The following is a 20688-nucleotide window of genomic DNA, read 5'->3' on the forward strand; positions in this document are numbered from 1 at the left end:
CTGTTAATGTCTTGTCTAATGACAAAAAATACTCTTAATCAAAAAAGAAAAAGAAAAAAGAAAAAAAAAAAGAAAGGTTGGGCCGGATCAGGAGACCATGCATATCTAAATCATTGGTTCTCTATCTTGACCGATCGCGTTAATGGCAGCGTGCGTGTGAAGATCGGGGTCCATGGCGCTCAAGGAAGAATGGAAGATGATTCAACGCTTAAAATCTATGAAAACTGCGTTGCAATTGCAAATATCAACCAAAATGGACGAAAGCCTTGAAAAGATGGACAAAAAGTTTGACCATGCAGAATCGCAGATCAAACTATTTCAATGGCCACAGGAAGAGTGGCTCCTTTACACTCTATATATAGATAGAATAAAATAAAAAAAAAATTGTTTAGTTATTAGTTTTTTTTTTTTTTTTTTTTTTTTTAAATTATAGGAGTATTTTTGTCTTATAGACATTAAAAAAAAACAAATTTTGTGTTTTTGACATTTTGTGCCTTGGAGAGATGTTTTCGTAATAGTTTGAAGGAGATATATAGGTAGATTTTTATCAATACTTATTCATATTTTTAAAATAGATAATTTTAGGGTACCAAACATTTGTTATTAATGTATATTGTGAAAAAATTTAGAGCGGTGGTTTAATGATTAAAGGAAATTTCTAAAATACTCTAGGACATGTGTTTGAATATTGTAATGAGAATCTTCATATTTGATTAGTATAAATCACATTAGTTCTTACTGATGTATTCGTAGAACTGGATTAAATTAAAATTCAGTCGAACTTAAAGAAGCGCTTGTCATTCTTACTATCAAGTCTCTCTTACGTAGCTTTCAGTAGATATGTATTACAATAATCACGTTGGGATAAAATTATGCGCTGTTAATGAATTTGTTTTAATATATATATATATATTTTGGAAAGTATCCAAGGTCATAACCGACAGGCACTCACGCAACTTCTGTATTTACTAAAAAAAAAAAAAAAAAATTTTTTTGATTTTTTTTGATTTTTCGTGGTGGGTATACCATACACTCGAGCCCAAAATATGCCACACTTTACACTGTTGACATGGTGAAGTAGTTGCATCACTTCGGCCACAGCAAGACGCCACGTGGTAAACTTTCCTTGACACACGAATGCAAATATATGGCTGACAACACAGCAGAAAAGCCCACCTATAAAATATCTCCCAAAACGAACCGCCCCCACTGCCTGCAAAAAACGCGAATCTCTCTCTCTCTCTCTCTCTCTCCTCGAAAGCGAAATCGAAATCGAACTATACGAAAAAACAAGTCAGTCTTGAAAACGGATCCGAAAGAAATTACGAACCAGAATAAACTGAAAACCCTAACCCTAGCCGAGACTTTTCGTCTTCACCCCACACCGTTGTCTCTCTCTTGATTTTACTGTGCACGTGAAGACCTTAGCCATAGTTAGATTAGGGTTAGGGTTTTTGTGGATAGAGGTGCACGCGAGGTACCGAAGCGGATTAGAATTAGGGTTAGGGTTAGGGTTAGCGCTAGAGTTAGGGTTTCGGTGATGGAATGCGAAGGTTGTGGTGGTGGTGGGCGTTGTTTGTGTCGTCGCTGATGACTGGAGGCCGATGTCACAGGCGGAAGAAAATGATGGGTAGGGGTGCGGACGGAGGTTGCGGCACCGAGGAGCGGTCTTGCCCCGTTTCTAGGGTTCCGGCCAAAATTCCGCCGGGGGCCCAACCGGAAATTCCAGAGAAGCAGACCTCAGTAGACATTGATTTCTACTCGCAGTCTAGGAAAGCGCTCTGTGAGCGCTCGCCTTTCGACGTTGCGGACGAGGCCTCGGCTTTGAGTCTGCCTACTCTGCCCAGCGGCTTGGCCAGCTTCTTGTCGAGGAGTTCGGACAGTCGGAGGCGGCACAAGAAGTCCCATTCGGCCCATTCTGGCGCGGACAAGAAGTCTTCTCGGCCATCTAGGGGTTCCAACATTTGGGCTGAGACGGATGAGTACTTTAGAGACCTGAGATTGTGCGATATTGATGCCTTGTTTGAGGTTTCTTCTCCATTTAGTTCTTTAGCTACTTGGAAGTGTCTTCTGATTCCAATTTCGGAAAATGCTTCGAGGGTGAAAGTAGGTAGTTGTGGAATTGAGAGTGTGAATGAGCATGATGGAAATGGAAGCGGAAATGGTAATGGAAATGGGGTTGTTAAAGAGGAGGTGAAGAGTGAGGGTGAGCAATCATTGGAAAGTGACAGTGTTGGAGACGAGGCAAAGCCTCAGGATGAAAAGGGTTGTTCGGTGTCTGATTCTTCTGGCGGTTTAGAATGGCTTTTAGGAACTAGGAATAAGATTTCTTTAACTTCAGAGCGGCCTTCGAAGAAGCGGAAGCTTCTGGGTGGCGATGCAGGGTTGGAGAAAGTTTTAATTGGTTGTCCTTGTGAAGGGAACTTGTCATTGTGCCACTTTTGCTGTACGGGTGACATGGGAAAGGAGTCCCACCGGTTGATTGTTTGCAGTTCGTGTAAGGTTGCAGTTCATCGGAAGTGCTATGGTGTGCAGGAGGATGTGGATGCAGCTTGGTTGTGTGACTGGTGTAAGCAGAAGAGTGATATCAATAGTAATGATTCAGTGAGACCTTGTCTGCTTTGCCCAAAGCAGGGTGGTGCCCTAAAACCTGTTCATAAGAGGGACGAAAGTGGTGGATCCATGGAGTTTGCTCACTTGTTTTGTTGCCATTGGATGCCTGAGGTCTATATAGAGGACTTGACAAAGATGGAGCCGATCATGAATGTGGGAGGAATTAAGGAAACGAGGAGAAAATTGGTGTGTAACATATGCAAGGTGAAATGTGGCGCTTGTGTTCGGTGCAGTCATGGTACGTTCTGTTGATTCCTTCATTTATAAGAATTCTTCATTTCATTTTTGGTTGGTACACGAGCAGAACATTGTTGTAATTGGAATAATGGGCCTACTTGTGAATCTGTTAGACTTCTGTGTTGGGTCATATTTCAGCTGATACGAGTTATATGGTGTTGTATTCTGCTGCTATCTGTGGATCTTAGAAATTCACTCTATATCTGTCTCTCATCAAGCGGAAGGACAATGGTTACATGCCCTTTGATCTAAATGCTTTGTGTAACTGATGTACGATTTGAATTAAAATGAATGGAATCAATGACCTCTCTTCTAAAGTGTTTAAGACTAGATAGTTTTATCTGTATTTATTTTTTCTGACAATATATTATTGGGGAATGCAAAGGTTTTTGTTACTTTGGAGTTGATTAGAATTTTTGTAATTTATAAGCTATGTTCTCTTCCTTTTCTTCTCTCTCTGTTGCACTTGCACATGGGCAGTTCCTTTGTATCTAATAACTGATTTTAGTAGCAATGAAATTGAGTTGAGTCAAATGATAGATGGCTGTCAGGAACAGGGGTAGGCATTGACATTCTCTGATTCCTGGAAACAGTGGGAAAACCTCTCCTTGGGTTCTTAATCAAGCAACCCCGGAGGTCTCAAAAGAACTAGAAAACTCAAAGACAACCTCAATAGAATAATTTACTTATACCTAACACTTCATCAGGAACATTTGTGATTGACGAAGGAATTGTGTTTTTCATGTCCGGTTCCCTCAAGGGGATGGATCCATAATAATTCACCTATCCCAATAACAAAAAAGAAAAAAAGAAAAAAAAAAAGCTCTACTTGAATGATCCTGTATTAAGAGCTAAATTGGCTAAAGGTATTGGTCATATTTTTTTTTACAATGTTCTTGTTCTTCATGATAGCATTCCTTTCCCAAGTCAGCCTTTGAAAGTGACGTTCTTTGCTTGGTTGGCCGCACTAGGGAAGATCCTTACCGTGGACAACCTTAAAAAGAGGCATATCATTGTGGTTGATTGGTCCTGCATGTGTAAGAATAGTGGGGAGTGGGTGTTCTTTAGAACGCTATCTTCAATAATAAAGGGCTGACTTGGGTTGTGCCTAGTCGAGGGGTAAAACTCTTTGCATGCCGGAGAGGGCAAGTTGGTTGGCCTTATTTTGATGCAGTATGGAAGATGATACCATCTTGCCTTATGTTGTGTCTCTCCGAGGAAAGAAATGATTGGAATTTTGAGGATCATGAGCAGACATCAGTAGACTAAAATGCTCTTTTTTTTTTTTTTTTTTTGGTTTTCCTTTTTTTCTTTAAGACACTTTACCATTGGGCTGCCGTCTTTGATTTTAGAGAGGGCAAGTTGGTTGGCCTCATTTTGATGCAGTATGGAAGACGATACCATCTTGCCTTATATTGTGGCTTTGCGACGAAGGAAATAATCGGAATTTTGAGGATCGCGAGTGGACATCAGTAGACTAAAATGCTTTTTTTTTTTTTTTTGGTTTCTTTTTTTCTTTAAGACTCTTTACCATTGGGCTGCTGTCTTTGATTTTAATATTTATAGCTTGCAAGCTTTTCTAGATCTCCTCTTCTTTTAATTAGGTGTTTCTCTTGTATACATATTGTGTACTTGGGTTGTGCCTTTGCGGTTTTTAATAATACTTTCGAGTACTTTAAAAAAAAATATTTTTTCTAGTAGTACTTCCAGGCACTATTGCATGTCTAGAACCATCAATGAATGGTGAAACTGCAGATCCATGTGCAACAACTTTGGAAATATTGCCTGAATGGTATTTCTTTCCCGTATTTCTGATACTTCCAAGGGCTTGTTTGGGACTATTCTCGAGTTTTTTTTCTTCGATTTTTTTTTTTTTAAAGAAAATAGTCCAAAATGTGTTTCCAAATGTGTTTTCAGAAACTGTTAAGAAATAATGTTTTCTAAGTTAAGGAGAAACAAAGCATTGATTTTTTTTTTTTTTATGAGTGCAAAGCATTGAAAATATCATGCGAGCGATATTGCGAAACCATTTTATTTTGGAGCAAGTCATCTCAGTATCTAAAAATTAACCATCAGAGGTTTCGATTCTGGGTGAAATAGTTGTAAGTTTCCATGGAGGATCTTTGAGCCATTTTTATACATGGGATGTTTATTTTTTCTTTGCAAAACTGACCAACTAATTGATGGTGTTCTATGCAATATCTCAAATATGGTTTTAAATCAGTGCTGATTTTATACAAGTCTCCAATGCTTGCTTTAGCAGATATGGACCATAGTATTTAAGAGAGTTTTCTTGATGATTTTGCCCCCATATCAAGGCTCTAGGTTTATATGTATATATATATATACATATATAATATATATTTATTTATCTTTTTTTTTTAAAAAAAAATAAATGTTGTATCTGAACCTTCTGATTAGGTGTTTCTCTTAATTACTTTTTGTGTTCTTGAGTTGCGCCATCTTGTTTTTAATAAAATTTTGATTTCTTATATATAAAAAAATGAAATTAGCTGACCCTGCTGCTTCCTCTTCACGAAAATATTAAGGTACTTAATGAGTAGGAGTTACGTTCATTTTGTTTTGCATTTAATTAACACTTTAACTCTTTACTTATAAAAAAAAATTAGCACTTAAATCTTTCTTAAAGTTCTCACTGTAAGTTTACAAGGATGGAAACTGTTTTTTGAGATGTAAAGTAGCTAGTTGTTGGGTAATTCCTGCGCTTGCACATTATAGCACCATGAAACTGGTAGGATATACACATTGAATTCTCCTAAAGAAGGAAGCAGGTCCTTGTTATTTAGAACTACCAACATCTATAGATTAGAGCACAAGGTGACCAGTTGTTTATTTAGAAGTTATGCTCATAATGGCTAATGATATAGATTTTTGGGCTTGTATGGAGTTGGAAGCAGGGCTATGTCTTGAGCCTGCATGGAAGTTCAATGTTTTGCGAGCCTCTTTTCTTAGCAGCTGCTGTCCTAGTGCCGCGTCTTGCTTTATCCAGATTTGAAAGATTATCTCACTGAGTTTCAACCACAGTTCTTCAAATCCCTAGTTTTTTTTAGTAGGTCATAAAATCAGAAAGCAAATAGGTATACAAGGAGATCTCCAAATGTCATGATCAAAGTTAAGGATATGAGAAAAAGTTGGACAAACACTGGATTTGGTAAAAAACAACCATCCAGCCATACAAAGATATTAAAAACATAGACTAAATTGAATTTAAGGAAGTCCCACACTATTGAGTATATGGTTGTTGTGTTCTATCCATATTATAAACATAATGCATTATGGAACTGTGCTCCAACTTTTTGCCTCTTGAAGGATTCCCGCATCAAATCCCAAGTTTTTTGCCCTAGTGAATGTTTGATGCTTGGTTGAAGAGCTTTCAGTTGCCAAGTCTGTAAACATGCCACTGTTGTGAATTCTCAGTATACTCAAATGGCTTTTTCATGTGGTTAGAAAAAATATTGGTTTTTCATGTGTTTCTACCATAGGCTCGACATTACTTATCCAAAAAAAAAAAGTGTTTCTACCATAGGCTAGTAGGAGTTTAGCAAGATTGTGTATATGCATACGTGTCCTTGAGAAAAAAGCAAGCCAAAGGTTGTTTACTGTTAATGTTGAATAGTCCAGAACTGTCAGTGAATCCATGCTGAAGACTTAAATGGTGCATGGCGTGTTATTGATCTTAATGTTATCATCCACTGGGATATAGGTCTTACTCAACTGTGTTCAATGGAACTGTTGAGGTTGTGGAGGGGTTTACTTCTGCAAGTCTTTTGTTGTCTTAACTTTTGAAAGCTTAGTGGTGTTCTTAAGTTTCATCTTATCCATTTCAATGTTTTTCATGTCAAGGACTCTGGAAGAGTTTACGTATTTGTTCTTCAAAACTTTGTATCTTTGGACTTCTACATATGTTTCTCCTTTGTTGATTTGTTATAGTGATTTTCTTGTTCTTTTTGCTCCTAGCTAGATGTTTCCTCGTGTATACTTCCTGTGTGCTTATGGGCACCTTTACGCTTTTATTGATATTTTTCAATTACTTATAAAAAAAAAGTTATTTATTTTTTAATAATTAATCGAGATATCATTAAAAGCGTAAGACACCCCATGTACACAAGAAGTATACAAGCAAAGCCACCTAGGTAGTAGGTGTTTAATTTTGATTGCTGCTTGGAGTTTTTTAATTGATTGCTTATTCTGTGAGTTAATCTGTCAGGCATTGCATGTTTCAGTTACCTTTTTTATTGCCTTGACATTAGTTCATATTTCTTTATTGCTGGATAATCTGTTGGCTCGCAGTGTTAGTGCTTTTCAAATCTGTGTGCCCTTTTTATTGCTATCCTCTTTTTGGTAATTGATTTTTTGTTTATTTATTTTTTTGGTTGTAATTCTTTTGTTCAGGAACCTGCAGAACTTCCTTCCATCCTATATGTGCGAGGGAGGCGAAATTCAGAATGGAAGTTTGGGGAAAACATGGATGTGATAATGTAAGTTTTCCTTTTGCATTCTAGACTCAAAATTTCTCCTTATATTGTTACTAATGCCTACTTTTGACACATTATCGCTGCTACTTTCTCTCTCTAAACCCCCTCCCCCCCGCGCTGGCTTTGTGAAATTATGAGGCTTTCTAACTGGGAATACCTATATATTGTGGACTTTCTATAGGTTGAGTTACGGGCTTTTTGCTCAAAGCACTCAGATGTACATGATAATAGCAGCAGTTCACGTGCTGGTGATCCTTCTGTGGCTGTTGGTGGTGACTTCAATGTGGATAACCATCTTCCCATGGCAGCCTCTATGAACGAAGCACACAAGTTGATTGATTGCCAAAATGGAGATAATATTGCAGTTCATCTAGGAACTTCTGATGCTACTGATAAATCGGGTGACAGTGAACTGCAAGAGGTAGGGTGTTCCAATTTTGGTTTAGAAACCAGAGTTATGCCTGAATGTGGTGGTGCACAGCAACTCATTAATGTGGGAGAACTAGGGAGGAGCAATGAGGATGTTAACCTATCTGATTCCCTTAATGTTGCACTGATTTTGAAGAAGGTACTTTTGTGTGTGTGCATGTGTGCTTTGAAACATTCAATTGTATAATCTCAATATTTATCTTAGCTCCAGCTTGTTGTAAGTCTTAGTGTCTTCTACTTTTGGTAGATGATTGATCGTGGAAAAGTCAATGTGCAAGATGTGGCATTGGAGATTGGCATCTCACCTGATTCATTAACTGCAACACTTGCTGTAATGCACAAACTAGTTATTTTTATTTTTATTTTTAATTTTTATATTAGTTTCTGAAGCATATAGCTCTTGCTCTTTTGCTCTTTCTTTTTCGTGATGTTTTTACTTCTCCGTGCAGGATGACTGCATGGTACCTGACCTGCGATGCAAACTGTTGAAATGGCTTAGAAATCATACTTATTTTAGTACCTTGCAGAAAAATCTTAAAGTTAAAGCAAATTCAGCAATTATGTGTAAGGATGAAGTTGGAACAACTGATGAATCTGATGTTGTAGCAGTATCAGAGTCTGATATTCCAGATCCTGTCGCTGTTAAGTCAGTGCCCCCACGGAGAAGAACCAAAAGCAATGTTAGGATTTTGAAGGATAACAAAGTAATATGTTCATCAGGGGAAATATTTGGTGACAATGGGATAGTGATCGATAAGGTTAAAGTAGATCAACCCGGCTGTGAAGAACCAGAAAATTCAAGTAAATTATCAGTCCCCAGTGCTACCGAAAAGGTAATCATTTCATACTATTTGTTTGGAGCTTTTGAAGCAAGTGAATTTGTAAATTATTATATAAATTTGGATTGTTTACAGAAGTGGTGTTTAATGGATCAGAAAGAAACTAAATTAGTGCTTTTGGATTAGGTATCTAAATATGCATGTTGATTTTTGTCCTCTGATAGAAGTTGATATGGGCTCGTACTTATCAAAAAATAAACAAAAATTCGTATGGGTTCCCTGCTGAGAACTGCAAGCTTACTAATACCTTTTACATAATTCTTGTAGTCTGTTCTTCCAGGCAGTGATCACCTAGATTTCTTTTCACGGGCCCAGTAGTTTTTCCTTCTTTGTCTTAAAGTTCTTTTATTCCATCGCTATTTGTGTTTTCCTTCTGTTGGAGTAGCATTTGTTGTGAAATGGATCATTAGAGAGAGTAGAAAATGTTAGCTGTAGCTTTTTGTTGGGTTTTGATCCTCCTCGAGTTTCTTGTTTGATGTTCTGTCCTCTTTTTTGATGAGCTCTAAATTTCCATTAGTGGTGGTTATGATTTCATCAAAATCCTTTTTCAACGGCAACATTTTAGTTTTGATGTCATTTTATTATGAATATTGTAGGTATAGAATTTATTTTGCTCTGGAAAGTTGGTTTCTTCAAGCTCTTTATTGTCAGGTACCTTTCCAGGAAATCTTCCCTGCCATCCTCCAGAATTCTTCCACCCTTGCTAGTTTGAGTAGAAATTGTGTGCCATTTTGATCTCTTTGCCTCTTTTAGTTCGGAAATGGTTTGGAAGTGATGTTCTTGTTTGGAGATTGGGGCTGCTTATTCTAGGGCTAATGCGAGCTAGGATTAGGGGCTAATAATGGGAAAAGATGCGTGCGTGTTAGGGAAGTTAGGGTTTAGAAAGAGGGTTTGCAGGCAAACAAAGGGGAAAAACTCAAGTTTTGGGCTGCTGAAGAGATTTGAGAAATTCTTTGTGGAAGTTAGGGTGGGGATTTTGGGGTTTGAAGAGTGAAGAAGAAGATAAATTTCTAACATCAAATCTAGACTTCTAAGTATCATCTGGGGTTTGTTGGCATCACACTTTAGATTAGGGTCAACACAATTCTCTATAAAGGTTTACCTTTTTGAAAATTTAGCAAATTTATTCTTTGAAAAGAAGGCATTGCATTCCTCTCTCTCTCTCTCTCTCTCTCTATATATATATATATATATAGGATAAATAATCGAATTATCATTAAAAGCGTAACACGCCCTCAGGTGCACAAGGAGTATTCAAGAGAAGTCACCAAAGTATTAAAGGCAAAAAGAACAAGATAGTCCTTTTTTTTTGATAAGTAAAAAGAACAAGAAAGTCCTGATAACTAATCACTAAAAGAGAAACAAAAGCAGCTGCCCAGATATACAAAGTGGTGAAGAAAAAAGATATCAACTCATCGAAAGTGCTCATGCGGTCCTCAAAACACCTATTTGTTTCTTTTCTTCCAAAGACACCACAAAAGGCACAAAGACATCATCTTCCAAACAGCAGCCCTCTGAGTGTTGATATATATGTGCAATTAAAACTAGTGCTAATAAGATTTGGACTTTATGGTATTGAGTACTTAGCTTAAATTTAATAACTTTTAACACCTACTTATATATAAATAAAAAACTATAAACACCCATACATAAAAAGAGCAATAATATAAGAAGCGCATAATATAGCCCAAGCCAAAAGCTACGGGTAGAATCCTTTGTACCCTTTACGATTAGGGAGCATGTCACCTTCCCTTCTCACAAGGATCCTTGGGTATATCAGCTTTAACTTTATAAATGATTTGGCGTATTTGAGTCTTTCCTTTGTGACCTATACAGCCCTTACCCAGATTTCCAACAACTACATAAATACCTTTATTTCCTTTAAGAAGATAAAATAAAACCATTTTTGGGCGTTCGCATCACCATATAAGATTGTGTGGCGGGGTTTTCATCTGAGGGGCCATGGGTAGAATTGTAGAATTGGCGACACTTCAGCATGGTTCAACTTTATAAAATCATTGAAACAATAACTGTTGGAGACAGAACCTGATGCAGACGATTATCTTATTGTGTGTGGCTACAATAAAAGTGATTTCATTTGCTCCTTATGTTTCTTGAAATTTCATTCATTCGTTTGACTCTCCGGAGGAGGGGTTGTCCATTTTGTCTATGTAACATTGATACCAATATTTGATCTCTTGTGTGTGCCTGAGTTGTATATTTGTGTATTTCAAAAAAATTGGAAGTAACATTTTAGTCGTGGCTGTCTGGTATATACTGGTGTTGACCTCCTAGCTAATTGGGTTACTTTGGAGGTCTGTCTCCCATAATGTGGTCCCTTCTCTTTTCAGATGCTGGAGATGGTTATAATTTTCAGTTTTGCAGCTTAAGAGCTTGCTCCCTTCCCGTGTCCATGTTTCTGTGTTATATTCGTGAATTATGATGATGGCAGGCAAAATATTTTAATTCACTTCCCCAGTATTCTAGAGTTGTGCTCTAGAAGGAATCCTACCTAGGCAAGCTGGGTTTCTTAATTCCTTTCTAAAACATGTACCCTTATTTGTGAAGGGTGGACTATTCGGCCTCTGCTGATTACAACATTCATTATTTCTGGCATGATATTTTTCTGTTATTGAGCTGTGGGCTTTGCGGTGTGTCCTTAACATTTTTTTGTCAACATAAGCCTTCTAGAAGGCTTGGTGGTGAAAGTGATCCATACAGGTAGATGGGTTTTGTGTATTTCAGAACATGGGGTTTTACCGTTTTAGTGAGTCTTTGTCCAATTTTTCTGATTTTGTAACTAGCTCTATTGTTACCATTCTGACAGTGGCATAAATTGACTGTCTATTGTTAAAAATGTACCTCTCCTCCATCTATGCTTTGTTACTTCTAATTTTCTGTAGTTTTCTGGGAGCCTGATTCACACATTTTGGTTTCCTAGAGCTTATACATTTGCAAAACATTTGTTTGTCAATTGATTTTTCTTTTTGTTTGTGCAGAAGTCCACTGAGCCTGATGAAGTTGAAGATTCTTTGCCGAGGCATTCATGTAAATCTGAAGGTACGATTTTCTGACTTTCTTTTTGATTTAACTTTTTTCCATTGGTAAAGAGTTGTTCATGTTCTTATGTTAGCTTTGGTTAGTCTTGGGTTTCTTTTGTGGGGGGTTTTTGCGGGTTTTTCTTTGCTTTTGCTTCTTTTTTCTGTTTTGGTGTCCTTTTTGTATACTTTCTGTATGCTTAGGGGCGCCTTATGCTTTTTTGTAATATTCCTTTGATTACCTATCAAAAAAAAATAAAAAATGTTACCTTTAGATTTACTTATTAAAAAAAAAGTTGTTCATGTTCCTAGTTACTTATATTGGTGATAGTAAGTTTTTGATTTTTCACTTCAATTTGTATGAAGATGGTAGTTGTTTATGTGCTTGGCGATTAAGTCTACTTTGATATTTTGTTGAAATTATACCAAAATTCTGTTCTCAAGTCCTTTTACCTTTCTCAGCATTTGAAACTGAATATTTATCAAAGATAGGATTAAAAAGTCATATTTTTGGAAGTTTTATCATATAGATTTTTTCTCTGGACTTTATTTGGTTTGGTATGTAAAAGTATTGACTGAATGTACCTCTTCCTATTAGCTTAAACTTTTGAGAAAAGTGGTGATTTAACATAGTATCGGAGCTAAAGGTTCTAAGTTTGAACCTTGACTTCATTAATTTACCACCCATTTCAATTAAATATTTCACGTGGTGGAGATGCTGGTGCGCTGCAAAGAGTGATTTTGTGGGCACTTGGAAAGTTGAATTACATCAATGTTCCCTTCTTTCATTGAGTGTTTGGTTTGAAAAAAAACTGCTGGACACTTTTAAGTGCTTTAAACTTCCTGTGATGAAGTTGAAGCTTAACTTTTGAGATCAGTCTTTGGCTGGATGGTTTCATTAAAACATTCTACTTTGTCCTCAATTCATGAGTTTTTGTTTATGCCACAATTTTAGGGCCTAGTTTCTTTTCCCTTCTTGTGTATCCATTGTATTTCTTGGTGTTACCTTGGGTGCTTCTGATTTTTACAATGTTTTTCTTGGTTTCTCATATGATTCAAATGACATTTGTTTGACAGGCAATTCACCTAGACCCTCAACTTGCAGCCTTCATGAAAGCGTTCAATTGGAGGAGGTTGCCATTCATGAGCACAAAGCGTCTGTGAATGGAGACCAAGGAAATCCAGTTTGTGCCACTGTAAATTCAGTAGTCTCTGATGTCATGTAAGCTTTGCAAATGGATCTCTTCTGATTTATACTATGTAAATTTTTTTGCTATATGGTCATTGTTTGAAGCTCTGGCAAGTGGCAAGCTACTCTTTTTGCTCTGTATTGCTAAAATGTTGTGATTTTAAACAAACTTCCTACTTTTTTTCTCATTCATTTACTATAGGGTAACAGAAGCAGCATCTAGCTTTTACATCCACCCGTATATTCGCAAGAAATTGTTGCAGATGGAATTGGGAATGCTTTTAAAGAATCCAGTATATGAGTTTAATGGTAATGTCTCTTTTGTTCCTCTTCCAAGTTTTTTGGATAGTACTAATAGATGCTTTCCTTGGCAGGTTCAAGGGATAAAGAAATATCTAGATTGGAGGCTTCTTCCAGTGCTAGTGTTTGCTGTAATCACGAAAATCAACATTTGAAGTGCAGTAACATGATTTGTAAATCTGATGGACTAAATTTAGAACAATTGGTTAAGGCTAGGAAAATGGGAGTTTTAGAATTGTCTCCAGAAGATGAAGTGGAAGGAGAAATGATCTATTTTCAGCATAGGTTACTTGGCAACGCAGTTGCAAGAAAGCAGTTTACTGGTCTCTTCCTTGTTCTATCTTTTGGGATATTTTGGGCTTTTCATTATTCTTCTACTTTTATTAATTTATTTCTGATGTATAACCATGATATGTAACTATAACTATTGCTTGTGAATGAACTGTCTTTGCAGATAATTTAATTTGTAACGTTGCTAAGAGTTTGCCACTGGAGATTGATGCAGCGCGGATGCAAAGATGGGATTCTGTGCTTGTTAACCAGTATCTTTGTGAGCTTAGAGAAGCAAAAAAGCAGGGTAGGAAAGAGAGAAAGCATAAGGAAGCACAGGCTGTGCTGGCTGCTGCAACTGCTGCTGCTGCAGCATCCTCTAGGATTTCATCATTTAGGAAAGATGCTTTTGATGACTCGGCTCAACAGGAGGTTAGTAATTTATCATTTTCTAAAATTTCTTTTACCCATCATGTTGGAAGCAAATAATGTTTAGTCTTCTTGATATCCGTGATGACCATATCTTTTTTATCTCCTGTTCAGAGTTTGATGAATTTGAATACATCTATTGGGAGGTCTGGCACCAGCTCCCAGTTGATGCCACGGGCGAAAGAGACACTTTCTAGGGTGGCTGCCCCTAGGATTTCATTGGAAAAGCACTCTGATTTTGTTCATTCAATATCAGATCTTTCTAAGGAGCATCCTAGATCATGTGATGTCTGCCGTCGGTCTGAGACAATGTTAAACCCGATATTAGTCTGTTCAAGTTGCAAGGTTTTCTAGCCTTGACCCCAAATTACTGCTTGAAAAACATGATTTTCTCTCTCCTTGAGTTTAAAGGAGTTTTTTTATAACAGGTTGCGGTTCACTTGGGTTGCTATCGAAGCGTTAAAGAATCTACAGGTCCATGGTACTGTGAATTATGTGAGGAATTATTATCATCTAGAAGCTCTGGAGCACCAACTGTCAATGCTTGGGAGAAGCATTTTTTTGTCGTGGAATGTGGTCTATGTCGTGGCACTACTGGTGCTTTTAGGAAGTCTTCAAGTGGTGAATGGGTCCATGCCTTCTGCGCTGAGGTGAAGTTTTTTCTCCTGTTGTCCTGCTTATTGTTGGCTCTTCATATTTCTTATTTCTTGTTTTCACTAGAATACAATTAATTTAAATTTCGTTTCCACCATGTAGTGGGTATTTGAATCAACATTCAGAAGGGGACAAGTGAATCCAGTTGAAGGAGTGGTATGTGTATATGATAAGTCGTGAAGGAATCTGAATTTCTAAATAATTTAGATTACTTATGTTTGCAAGTGTGTTTCTAATATATTTGTATTGTTCAAATCTAGATAAGGTGTGGAACTCATGCTTTGTGCTAAAGTTTGTGCAAGTTTAGGCATAAGCATGCAATATTCTTCACATTCCATATCATGTGACAAAATGCAGGAGACAGTTTTGAAGGAGGCTGATGTTTGCTATATCTGCCGTCGTAAACATGGTGTCTGCATAAAGGTTAGGTTCACCATAAACATTTTTTGTCTTGTCATTTCTGTATTGGACTGCAAGGGGTTCTTTGCATTTAAGATCATTGATAGTTAAGCAACCGTACTTTCTGTATCTGCAGTGTAGCTATGGCCACTGCCAAGTAACATTTCATCCTACATGTGCCAGAAGTACTGGCTTATACATGAATATAAAGAATTTTGGTGGCAAGCTGCAGCACAAGGCTTATTGTGAAAAGCATAGCTTGGAGCAAAGGGCAAAGGTCTAAATTTTTGTTGTAAGTTAGGTTTTTATCTGGAACTTTTTTATGACTTATACTGCCCTAAATGATCAATCTGTGCAGGCTGAAACTGAAGAACATGGAATTGAGGAGTTTAAGAGGATCAAGCAAATTAGGGTGAGGTTCCTCCAAAAATAGTTTTTTATTTATTTTATTTGATAAGTAATTGAAATATCATTTAAAAGTGAGAAGTGCAATATCCTAGTACACAAGAAGTATACAAGAGAAACACTAGCTAGAAGGAGAAAAAATAACAAAAAAAATCATGAAAATTAAGCCCATTAGGAAGGACAAATGCAGCTGTTCAAAAGGTAAAGAATACTGAAGAAAAATGGCTTAATGTCCACTGTTTTCACATGGTCCTCAAAACTTCTATAATTTCTTTTACTCAAAAGATACCACAAAAGGTACGAAGACACTATCTTCCATAGCTATATTATGGGTTCTATTGAGTAACCCCCTCCAACAAGCAAGCAAGTCTACTACTTTTTAAGACATAACCCAAGATAGGCCAACACGACTGATGAATGCATTCCATAAGGCACAAGCAACCTCACAATTGAGAAAAAGATCCATAAACTCCCCATCCCTCTTGAACTTACAGCACCAACTGACCAGAATGATATGCCGCTTCCCAAGGTCATCCATGGTAATGATCTTGCCTAGTGCGGCCGACAAAGCAAAGAAAGCTGCACTCAAAGAATCCTTATTGTGCCAAATACTCTTCCTAGGGAAGGGAATGCCATCCCTACGAACAAGGACATTGTAGAAGGATCTAATATCGAACAATTGTCTTTTGGAAAGGACCCAATAAAGCTTGTCTTCACCTTCTCGTCTCATCCTCAGTGAGTATAACAAATTGAATAATGAAGCAAATACATCCACTCTAATAAAGCTTATATTCCTCTGATGGGAGGCACTAGAAAGCTCCAAATGAACCACTACGGAAGCATCCTTCATGCAAGCAATACTATATAATTTCAGAAAATTTCCTTTAAAGGCCTTATTGTTACACCACAAGTTATGCCATAATCTAATTTTGGAGCCATTTCCCACCTCAATTCCCGTAGAACTAGAAAAATCCTCCTACCCCTCCTGATATTCTTCCATAATTCCAGCCCATATGACCCAAGAGGCTTATTAGAACACCCACCCCATGACTTGCCAAATTTGGAATCCACCACCACTCTCCAAGTGTCTCTCATGCGTATAGCGCCACAACCATTTTCTGAAAAGTGTACAATTGAACATCCTCAAGTTTCGAACTCCCAACTTTCGATCTACCTTGCTATATTGTTATTATTGCTGGTTACTCGTCTGTAGGTTATATTCAGTTTTAGGATCCATTCTAGGATCAATTCAGTTGGCGTTGTTCATGTTGATATCTTCCAAGCACAATGGGGGAATTTGACTTGTTTATGGTTTAGGGTGTAGGGTTTATGTGATTATAATAATTGTTGTATAGTTAACATTTGGTATATGTTCAACAAACATATATTGCATTATACCTGTCCTCTTAGCATACTAGGTGGCTTCTCTTGTATATTTCTTGTATTCCTGGGGATGCTTTACGTTTTTGATGATATTTTGATTACTTATAAAAACAAAAGTCGTCGTATATTATGGGAAAGGTCTAGTAGTACATTATGTTCCTTGGTAGGTGGTTCCATTTTTCTTTTTACAATTGGTTCACATGAAGTTGTATATTCATTGCTGAAACTTGAAAGGAAAGTACCTGGGAAGTAATTTCTACCGGGCAATTACTGAAGTTAGATTTTATTTTACTGTGGCAAAATCTATATGTATGAGTTTTTGTGTTGTTTACATAGACATTTATATGTTCCCATCATGAATTAGCTGCCTTCTTGCCTTTATTTTATTTTTATTTTTTTTCCTGGGGTGTTTTTTTTAGGCTTTGTCCAATAATTATTATTTTTTTTTTCATCCAATGATTGATTTTAGTGTGTTAATAAGCATGGTTTGCTACTTTGCAACTGGTTTTCCATGTACCACTTATAGTGTTTATGGAACTTACTGGCTTAATATAGTTGTATTTATCATTATGTTGTTTTATTTGTGTAATTCTAAGTCCTTGATGGAGTCCTTAATGCTCTTGTACAGGTTGAACTAGAGAGGTTACGCCTTATTTGTGAGAGAATAATCAGACGTGAAAAAAAGAAGGTAAACAATTCTAGCTTAACATTATGGTTTCTGCTATTTGCATAAATATGTATGGACAATTGTGACTATTTTTTGGATCAGGATCCCCTACAATTTTAAGAAAATTGTAGATTCTTAAATTACGGAATTTAGGTTATTCCTAGGCATCAAAACACTTGTTACATTTGTCTGTTACATTTGTGGTATTCGAGGAATCTGATTACTTTTTTCCTGTCCATTGGCGATACGTGGGTTGATTTAGAGTAGACAATACCAGATTTAAGCCCATTGTTGGGGCCCACGATCACTATGAGGCCTTAGGTTTTCTGACTCAACCAGCTTGATCGGTTGGGATGGTCTTGTATACACCTTTGAGCCATTGGGTCCTTAGAACTGCTGTGTCTCAATCGGTTGAAGTTAATTTTACTCCCAAGGATGTTATTGAGAATGCCCAGAAACTGAAGGATTTATTTCCTAATACTTCAGCGGCATTTCTAAGGCATGATTTACAGTATACTAAAAGAAAAAAAGGGAAAATGTCTTAATATATATTGTAAACCTTTTTTTTTTGATAACCATATATATTGTAAACCTTTTAGTTGGTTTCCTTGAAATGCTCAATTGCTTATTTTCAGTTTCTCAAAAATGTCCTTTTTTCTGCTGTACCACTTATTCCATTTGGTTAAATCCTTTTTCCATGCAAGATTCTTGCTTTTGGGAACCCACTCGGTGAGATTGGAGTCTCGAATTTGTTATATGACTCAATTATGGGCAAGTGGGATTGGGATGTGGAAACACATATTTTATAATGGAAAATTGCAAAAGCGTCCTTTGAGGTTTAGTGGAACCTACTCTTTGGAATCACGGTTTCGGTTATACCCCTTGCATCTTAGAATTTTGACTGGGATTAAACCATTGGTTTCGAAACTACGGGGATTGAAGTGTAAGCTCTACAAAACCTCAGGGATGTTTTTATAATTTTCCTTTCTTAATTAATCAAATTGGCAGGGTTTCTGGTATCATCTGTTGTTTTTTCCAATGCTTAATTGTTGAAAATATTTTTTTGAACCACCCCCTCAACCAAATATCCTCTTTGGCTGTTTGCTTTAACAGATATTCACCACACGGGGATGTTGATCTGTGGTTGCTTACTGCACCTTTTTTCTGCTGTTTTACTTCTGTTGTATCTCTAGCTTTAGGTCACCCCAGTTCTGTCTAATAACTTTTTTGACGCTTATGCTTCTTAGTGATATTTAAATCTGACCATTTTTCAGACACTAATTTCTATCCTCATGTATGGGGTGGAATTTATTTGAACTTCTTTCTCTGGCGTTTATTAATTTGCAGCGGGAATTGGTTTTGTGCTCACATGACATACTCGCTTGCAAAAGAGATCATGTTGCTCGTTCTCTGCTTGTTAATAATCCCTTCTTCCTTCCTGAAGTTAGTTCTGAATCAGCTACAACATCCCTCAAAGGGCACACCGATGGTTATAAATCATGCAGTGATGCAATCCAAAGATCAGACGACATAACTGTGGATAGTACAGTTTCTGTTAAGCACCGGATTAAAGTTCCTGTGTCCATGGATGCTGATCAAAAGACTGATGATGACAGCTCCACATCCCAAATCTTTCTTACCCGAAAGCTCACTGAGAGGGCACAATTTTCTGGGAAGCAAATCCCTCATAGACCTTCTGTTGCATCGCCTAATCTTTCGGATGAGGGTGGATGGAGGTCAAAATCTAGAAAGGTATGGTCTATTTTTGTAAAATATACTATTTTTTCTACTGTAATTTGGGTTAATGCTTCTGCTTTATTTATTCACAGCATGCCGAGACATTTGAAAAAGAACTTGTAATGACTTCAGATCAAGCATCTATGAAGAATATGCGATTACCTAAGGGATATCAGTATGTTCCTGCTGATATACTTCCCAGTGGGGAGCATGACCAGGATGCATGTTCTGGTGAGCCATTGGAACGCCATGGATAGAGCGACGCTTCTTCTTCCGGGTTTTGATTTGCCTACTCAGGCTACCCGTCCATCCAGGGCAAATGTTTCCTGCCCCGAGGCTGCTGGATATATCTGATTATGGAGAATGGCAGACTGAACCCCAAGATGGGGGTTCTGGTCAGTGTGCTCATAAATGGGAGTCACAATCTGGTTTGGACAGGGAAATTTTGACAAGGAATTGCTGTATATTCATTGTGAGAGTAACTGTACAGTGGGTGAGGGTTTATTCCATTAATACATGTATTAGAAGGGCGTGAATGTCTTTGTATTGATGCTTGTCTCTCTTGTGGAGAAGGTGGGGATGGAAGCTGTGCTTCTTGTAACTGTATACGAGGGAACTAAAGGGTATCACCTACTGTGCCTCCTGCTCTGTAAAGATGGTGTATATAGTCCTACAATGTCGATGCTCGAAAATATGGCGCTCTACTTGATATTTGATTAGAGCCTTATTTTGAAGTGCAACATTGTGTCTACTAGTTCGGTTGGTTGGTTTTTTTTCTTTCCCTTTTTTTTTTTTTTTTTTTTTTTCAAACATTTTTCATTCACATGCTGACACGTATTAATAAATTGTAACAGAGCTGTAGGTGTAGCATTCATGTGTATTTGGACAATAAAAAATACCAGTCATGCCGGCTTGGTCTGGATCAAATTTAATCCCATGCCTTTTCCATCCTAGTTTCATGGATTAAATTCTATTGCATTCATTCAATAATATACTCTATATTACTTTTTATTTTGGCTTTTTGGAAGTGTAGCTCAAATTATTGTCATGCCAGCTCGAGGAAGATTTGGTGTATGTTATCTTGGCAGAGACCGGACGGGGATGGAGTGCAATGAGTTGCATCTATTTGGGTTTGGAGTTTCAAAATGTGCGACATTTGAAAATGCAGTTAATTGTTTGGAAAATAATTTGGCCTTTAGAATTGTATTTTGACTTTTAATAGTATGATCTTATATGCGATTTAAAAATGTAATTTTTTAAAAAAGGCACTTCCAAATAAGATATTTTTTGAAATTTTGTTTAAACACGCATTTTCAACCTATAAAATTGCAATAGACATGCTATTCTTTCAATTCTTGTCCAAATTTACTAAATATGAATAGAGTTGGGCGAGACTTGAACAAGAGAAGAAAAAGTAGCATACCAAAGAAGTTCATTACATCCATTTCGGATTAGTAAAAAACGAAATGCTAGACCATTTACCTCGGTTTTTCTTTATACTTTTTTTATTTGTATTTTTAAAATCAACTGTTGGATTTGTACGATCCTTTAAGCAAAGGCGTGAGTCTTACTGGTTAATTTATTTTATTAAAAAAAATAGAGG

At 37.0% G+C, this 20688-nt stretch overlaps 1 protein-coding gene across 3 annotated transcripts; it reads left to right on the forward strand.

Annotated features, from left to right (window-relative positions):
• Positions 1 to 1203: 1203 nt before the first annotated feature.
• LOC132167898 (uncharacterized) lies at positions 1204 to 19827 on the forward strand. Of its 3 annotated transcripts, XM_059578937.1 has the most exons (19): positions 1207 to 2851; positions 7264 to 7349; positions 7528 to 7914; positions 8023 to 8106; positions 8225 to 8608; positions 11614 to 11674; positions 12730 to 12874; positions 13044 to 13150; positions 13216 to 13464; positions 13596 to 13843; positions 13955 to 14185; positions 14269 to 14490; positions 14597 to 14650; positions 14852 to 14917; positions 15030 to 15170; positions 15252 to 15305; positions 17310 to 17369; positions 18696 to 19100; positions 19178 to 19827. In XM_059578937.1, the coding sequence occupies exons 1-19, from the start codon at positions 1546 to 1548 to the stop codon at positions 19340 to 19342; spliced, it is 4455 nt and encodes a 1484-aa protein (XP_059434920.1). In that variant the 5' UTR covers positions 1207 to 1545; the 3' UTR covers positions 19343 to 19827. The 3 variants fall into 3 exon arrangements, with proteins under 3 accessions (XP_059434922.1, XP_059434921.1, XP_059434920.1); XM_059578938.1 differs by lacking the exon at positions 19178 to 19827 and having other exon boundaries at positions 1205 to 2851; positions 18793 to 18976; XM_059578939.1 differs by lacking the exons at positions 14852 to 14917; positions 15030 to 15170; positions 15252 to 15305; ... (1 more) ...; positions 18696 to 19100; positions 19178 to 19827 and adding an exon at positions 14755 to 14845 and having other exon boundaries at positions 1204 to 2851.
• Positions 19828 to 20688: the final 861 nt, after the last annotated feature.

The sequence above is a fragment of the Corylus avellana genome, chromosome ca1 (genome assembly GCF_901000735.1).
Source record: "Corylus avellana chromosome ca1, CavTom2PMs-1.0".
Lineage (NCBI taxonomy): Eukaryota > Viridiplantae > Streptophyta > Magnoliopsida > Fagales > Betulaceae > Corylus > Corylus avellana.

Excerpts from the sequence above, each read along its gene's own strand:
- LOC132167898 (XM_059578937.1), top strand. The coding sequence starts at position 1,546 with ATGCGAAGGTTGTGGTGGTGGTGGGCGTTGTTTGTGTCGTCGCTGATG. Across the intron at positions 13,844-13,954 it reads ATGACTCGGCTCAACAGGAG|AGTTTGATGAATTTGAATAC; the intron begins GTTAGTAATTTA and ends TCTCCTGTTCAG. Across the intron at positions 14,491-14,596 it reads TCCATGCCTTCTGCGCTGAG|TGGGTATTTGAATCAACATT; the intron begins GTGAAGTTTTTT and ends TCCACCATGTAG.